Source organism: Salvia splendens, chromosome 13 (assembly GCF_004379255.2).
Source record: "Salvia splendens isolate huo1 chromosome 13, SspV2, whole genome shotgun sequence".
Classification (NCBI taxonomy): Eukaryota; Viridiplantae; Streptophyta; class Magnoliopsida; order Lamiales; family Lamiaceae; genus Salvia; species Salvia splendens.
This window is the reverse complement of record NC_056044.1, coordinates 27,594,169-27,600,766: the sequence shown is the minus strand read 5'-3', so window position 1 is coordinate 27,600,766 and position 6,598 is coordinate 27,594,169. Positions and strand designations below refer to the sequence as shown.

Sequence of the window (6,598 nt, the reverse complement as noted above, 5' to 3'; positions counted from 1 at the left end):
GGGTATTTTTAATGCATTTTAATATTGTGGGGATGTTTTTATTTAAATTGAATAATAGAATGGTGCAACCCTTGAGCATGTCTTTGCGGAAGAGTATGAATGTGGGTGTTGTGATGCTTGAGGAAGAGCAAAGAGTAAAAAATGAATAATAGTGGGTCCGGACATACTTCTATGCTCTTGCCTAAGAGCATGAATAAGGATACTCTTAAAGGCTTTGCTTTCTCCAAAGGTTAAATGCCAATATTTTGCGCTCCTTACGGTAAGATTAAACAATAGTCTAAAGATCGCCTAAAACGAACATTTATTTGAGACAAAATACTGGTGCAGACCATTATCACTCAATTCACTGTGAACACCATTTTTGCTTTTAAGATATTTTATTAGATATTTTCTGATTTAGTAGCAACATTGCATGTTAAATACTTAAAATAAGACACATGGATTATGAAAAATAATTTGTGAATAATTATGCAATAAACTTACTAGCATGCTCATATTTATTTTGATGTTTAGTTGACGTTAAACTGCTAATTAAAGAATTAAACAGAGGTACATGAATAAGTGATTTGAAAAAATTTATACAGTATATTTTAGAATACAAGTTTATATATTTGAAATATCCAAAAAAAAATAAAACTTATCATGAGTTAAAAAGTCGAATGGATGTATGCAACTTCAATCCAATTTATCATCTAAATTGATTTTTCGACTCCAATTTATCATCTAAATTGATTTTTCGACTGCTTCTTCGCACACATCGACCCCAGCGGAGGCTCAGTTCACGCAATATGAGACTTTCTCCTTAGAGGAGTTGGGGTTTGATCTTCTCGGTGCGGAGGAAACTCCCGTTCAAATGGGGGGAGTAGGGCGGGGTCGGGGACCCCCCAAAGAAGAAGGGCAAGGGGAAGGGCAAGAGGGTCGGCGAGTCATCGCAGCCGGTTGAGGACGACTGCTCAGTACGGAGGAGGTGGACGGATGCGGAGAACGTCACGCTGTCCAAGGCGTGGGTGAGTATTTGCGATGATCCCCTCACTTCGAACAATCAGAGGATCGTCAACATGTGGGCCAAAATAGCAGCAGCCTACAAGACATTTTGCCCGGAGGGGAGGCCGCGCAACGGGGAGGAGTGCCTGAAGGCGTGGGACCAAATCAGGGCTGGGGTCTCCCGATTTTCGGGCTTGTACGCCAACGCCCTCCGCATGCAGAGCAGTGGCTAAACGGAGGATGACTGCAGGAGGATAGCGGAGAAAGCCTTCCCCCAGCCCGGGTTGTATAAGGAGTTCACCTACTGGAACTGTTATGAGGTGCTGAACGACTCCGAGAAGTTCCGGGCAGGTGTCGACGCTGGCTGGCAGAAGAAGCAACGACTGAACTATACCGGTGATTATAGCGGCAGCAGCGGTGGTTCCCACGACCTCCCCGAGGGTGCTCAGGAGCTCCCGTCCCCTCCATCGTTCGCTCGCCGAACTAGCCCGGTTGGTCAAAGGCAGGCGCAACGGGAGGCGAGGGGGGGTCTCAGGAGGTCCAGTCGGCATCCCCCCTTGGCCAGTCGACAGAGGATCTCAAATTCTTCGCGCGTCAACAAACGCGTGCTCAGATGGTCAAGATCTTAGCCGATTGGAAGGCGGCAGACGACCCCGAAGAGAAGAGCTTTCTTCACGCATTGCTCGTGAGCATGCGTGACGATTTGAAGACCGGGGGGCACGGGGGGTACCGGCGGCGACGGTGGCGACGGAGACGATGAGTGAGGCAGAGGTCGGGTTTTTTTTTAAATAATGTAAAATTTTTAAAATTAATGTATTTTTTTAATGTACTTTTTTTAAAATTAATGAATTTTTTTTAATGTACTTTTTAATTTAAATAATATTATTGAATTTTCTCGTATCTGTGTCGTAAATTAAATTCCGTATTTTGTGTGATTGTCAATTATTTGTTTTATATAATTAGGAGTGATGTGGCTAGACTATTGCTGGGCTATTTGCTTGTCTTAATGATGTGACAGGAGGATTTTTAGTGCTGATGATATGGCAGTAGGAGTTTGTGGCTGGGCTATGGCTGGGCGAAAACCATTTGGATGCTCTAAGTGTATTCTTTTTTTAGATTGTCCCTCTATCTCTCTTACATCTAGGCGCGCACCACCGCCTCCACCAAAATCAAGGCCAACACCACCACCTTCACCAAAATCAAGGCCACCTCCACCACCCCAACCAACAAAGAAACTAACCCCGTCATCTCACAAGCCACCCATTGCTCCAAGAATTCAAGAAAACAGAGTTCACACAACCAAGCTCAAGCCCTTGCATTGGGACAAAGTTACAGCTGACACTGATCATTCCATGGTGTGGAATGAGATCAATGATGGCTCATTTAGGTAATTAAATTCACAATCTCAATTGATGTCTCGTTGCTGTTTCTATTATGATCACTGAACAAACATCCTTTTTTTTATGATTAGGGTTGATGATGAACTGATGGAAGCACTCTTCGGCTATACCGATCAGAAACCAAGTGAAAGAAACAAGAACTCAAGCTCAATTGCAGCTCCATCAACACAAGCATTCATTCTCCATCCGAGAAAATCCCAAAACACAGCAATCGTCATCAAATCTCTGCAAATCTCACGCAGAGAAATCGTGGAAGCAGCCATGGAGGGAAGAGGCCTCAACGCCGAAACCCTAGAGAAACTGACCAAAATCTGCCCAACAAAAGAGGAAACCACCAAAATCCTCCAATTCACCGGCGATCCAGCTAAACTCACCGACGCGGAGGCCTTCCTCCACCACATTCTACGAGCAATCCCATCAGCGGTCGTCCGATTCAACACCATGCTCTTCCGAGAAAGCTACGAGCCGGAGATTCTCCATCTCAAGGAGTCGCTGCAGACCTGCGAGCTAGGCTGCAACGAGCTCCGTAGCGGCGGCGTCTTCTTCAAATTCCTCGAAGCGATCCTTAAAGCAGGAAATCGATTGAACACCGGCACGAATTGGGGAAACGCGCAGGGATTCAATCTCACATTACTGTGGAGGCTCTCCGACGTGAAGAGCGCCGACGGCAAGACCACGCTGCTCCACTTCGTGGTAGAGCAGGTCGCGAAATCGGAGGAGGGGAAGCGGAAGAGTGAAGAAACAGATATGGAGGAGAGAAAGAGCCTGATGCTAGGGTTGCCGGTGGTGGAGGCTCTAAACGCGGAGTTTTGCAATGTGAAGGGAGCCGCACGTGTGGATTACGAGGGTTTGACCGGCACGTGCGAGGCCCTTGCGGCTAGGGTTGATGAGATCAAGCGGCTGCTGAGGCGGGGCAAGGGCGGGGAGGTGGGGATATTTACGGCGGAGATGTGGGGGTTCTTGGAGGGGTGCGAGGAGGAGCTGATTGTGGTGAGGGAGGAGGACAGGAGGGTGGTTGAGCTGATGAGGAAGACGAACGTTTATTATCAGAGGGGTGTGAAAGGGGGGAATCCGTTGCAGCTGTTTGTGATGGTCAAGGAATTTTTGGAGAGTGAGGATCGAGTCTGTTGCGAGATTAGGAAGAAGTTGGAGAAGAAAGAGGTGGCGCGTCGCCGCCATTGTCGCCGACGCCGAGGTAGCCTGTGAGGTTTCAAAATTTGCAGAACTATTTCGCGACGCAGAGGCTTGGGACGACCTCTGATTCCGATGACGATTTTAGATGGTAGATGCCCGACTTTTGAAAAAGCGCTAAAAACTACTCCCTCCGTCCCAGATAATTCGGGTCAATTTAACCTGACACGAGTTTTAAGAAATGTTTGTTTGACTTTGATTTAAATGAAGGTAGGTAGTGAAAATGGGGCCCACCTTGTTACTTTTTCATTGCCAATTTTATGTAAAACTTGAATTAGTTTTAATGTGAGTACAAGTAAAATGTTTGGTTCAATGTTTAGTTTTTAATTAATGTGGATTAAACGACAGAATTGAAAAATGCTTATCAAACTTAAATAAGGTGCTCTCAATGTGCAGTTAACAAATTAAACATGCTGCTCAATTTTTTCTTTCATACAACTCCACAACATACAACATCTCAATGAGAGTTTAATCAAAGTACAAACAAAAGATTTTTGGGAGGGAAATCGCAATACCCACAATACTGTAACCAAATTTTTAGGAGGGAACTTAGTAGCAACCCATACCAACTACCACTACCTACAAAAGGCCTACCTACACAATCATAGGGCTATGGATTCTGCTGCTGGAGAAACTGCCGGAGACACGGCCGGAGACATTGTCGGAGATAAAGGCAAGCGAATCATAGGAGTGGACACCAAGAATCTGATAGCACAGAGCATGCTACAAGTGAGCCGTTTAGGTAAAATACCATATGGATGTTTTGTCAAAACAGCAAAGGACTTTGGAGTGAGCAGGAAGACAGTCCATCGAATCTGGGCAGAGGCCAGCAAGCAAATCCAAAGTGGTGAACCTGTGAGCATAAAAGATCGTGTTAAAGGCTTCAAGCGCAATGATGAAATTAAGCTAGATAAAACAGGGTAAGAGCTCTTTCGGTCCTTGAAAGATCTACCATCTGCAAGATGGCTTTCAAGCTAGATTTAAGTAAGAGCACAGTAGGCCGGATGGTGAAATGTGGAGTTCTGAGGCCACACACAAATGTTGTTAAGCCGCTGCTTACTGCCGCAAACAAGGTATCAAGAATGAAATGGGCTCTCACTCATGTCAGCCTGTTGTTAACAATGGTAATACCACACAATGCACAACGTAGTGCATATAGATGAAAAATGGTTTTTCATGACAAAGACTACGGATAGATACTACCTGCTACCAGATGAGGAAGAACCATATAGGTCGTGCAAGTCAAAGAGGTTCATCACAAAGGTGATGTTTATGTGTGCAGTGTGTAGACCATACTTTGGAGAAAGTGGAGATGTCATATTTGATGGAAAAATAGCCATCTTTCCATTCACAAGACAAGAGCCAGCAATGAGAAAATCAAAGAACAGACCAAGAGGCACCTTGGAGACCAAGCCCATTCAATTAGTCAACAAGGATGTAATGAGAGAATGCCTTATTCATAAAGTACACTGTTTTTGCATCAATTTTTTTTCCAAACTGTATCAAATCATACTCCAGACCTCACACACTGAGATAATGATGCAGATCATACCAGCAATCAAGGATAAATGGCCAGATAACATAAGCAAGGAGATATTCATCCAACAAGACAATGCCAGACCTCACATCATACATAATGATGCAGAATTTCAGTCAGTTGCAGACACAGATGGGTTCAGATTCCATATAATTTGCCAACCAGCTAACTCTTCTGATTGTAATGTGTTGGATTTAGGATTTTTCAGGGTCATCCAGTCTATACAGGATGACAAATTGGCTAGGGAAGTGGATGAGTTAGTGGCTAATATGCAAGCAGCCTTTGATGAACTTAGTACAGGAACACTGAACAATGTTTTTCTGACTCTGCAAGGATGTTTAACATAGATTTTGAAGGAGGAAGGGGGGAATGGCTACAAAACACCACACATTAACAAAGAAAGGTTGACAAGGCTGGGGATACTGCCAAAGACATTGGAGGTTGAAGAACATTTAGTGAAGGATGCAGTGGCATACCTCCAACAGCCTGAAAATAATGAGATCACCTCATATGACATCTCAGGTATCAGTAGAGCTGTAGGGTTCTAAGATCAGTAAGTTAGGAAGCATTTTTTGGCAGTTGGATGTGGAAGCCTCAAGATTAGGTGTGGCTTATGCTATCAACTGTTTTTTATACACTATTGTAAAGCCTCCAAACCTACATGTGTAGGGGTGGCTTCTAAAATCCTAATCCCTCAAAACATTGTCATCATAGGGCAACCTCCAAACCATACATGTGTATGGGGTGGCTTCTAAGGCTGCATAACTAACAAAACAGCCTCCTATCCATGTAAAGGGGTGGCTGTTGTAATGTCAGTGTATGGTTTTTATTTCCCTCAGATATTGTTGTTTATATCAACTCACAAATAAGCCTCCTAACCATGTAAAGGGGTGGCTTAATAATCAACACATATCTGTAATAAAAACACACTGCAAATCATCATAGGGGTATGATCAACACAATTAACAGCAACATTCAATCAGCAAATGAAACCACAGCAGCCAACACAAAATCACACCACAGCCTCCAGCATACACAAACAACCACAACCTCCAACCCATACAAACAAACCACAACCTCCAACCCAACTAAAACCACTGACTCCATCCCATACCAACAAACCACAGCCTCCAACCCATACCAACAAACCACAACCTCCAACCCAACTAAAACCACAGCCTCTAACCCAAACCAACAAAGCCCAACCTCCTACCCAATCGGAAAAACAACAACAATGAGGGACAACATATTTAGATTAAATCTAAAAACCCAGGCAACAAAATGGCAAGCATTTGCCTCTCAAAGTCCGAATACACGACGGGAGGGGCTTGAGCTGGATCGGCGGATGAGGCTTGTGGACCATAGGAGGGGGTGGCTGGTGGTGGATCACGGTTGTAGAGTGGGGCTATTGGTGGCGGCCCGTAGTTGGGGCAACCACAGTCCAAGTAATCGATGGCGGATTGCGAAGGCCAAACATCAATAGGAA

The 6,598-nt window shown here is 44.5% G+C and overlaps 1 protein-coding gene across 1 annotated transcript; it reads left to right on the top strand.

The window, feature by feature from the left end:
• Positions 1-1,969: 1,969 nt before the first annotated feature.
• Positions 1,970-3,875, top strand: LOC121762380 (formin-like protein 8). Its single transcript, XM_042158245.1, has 2 exons — positions 1,970-2,371; positions 2,456-3,875. The coding sequence occupies exons 1-2, from the start codon at positions 2,025-2,027 to the stop codon at positions 3,588-3,590; spliced, it is 1,482 nt and encodes a 493-aa protein (XP_042014179.1). The 5' UTR covers positions 1,970-2,024; the 3' UTR covers positions 3,591-3,875.
• The last annotated feature ends 2,723 nt before the right edge of the window (positions 3,876-6,598 follow it).

Bases quoted from the DNA above. Each gene is read 5' to 3' on its own strand.
- LOC121762380 (XM_042158245.1), top strand. From the start codon at position 2,025: ATGGCAGTAGGAGTTTGTGGCTGGGCTATGGCTGGGCGAAAACCATTT. The intron at 2,372-2,455 runs GTAATTAAATTC...TTTTATGATTAG, and splicing joins ATCAATGATGGCTCATTTAG to GGTTGATGATGAACTGATGG.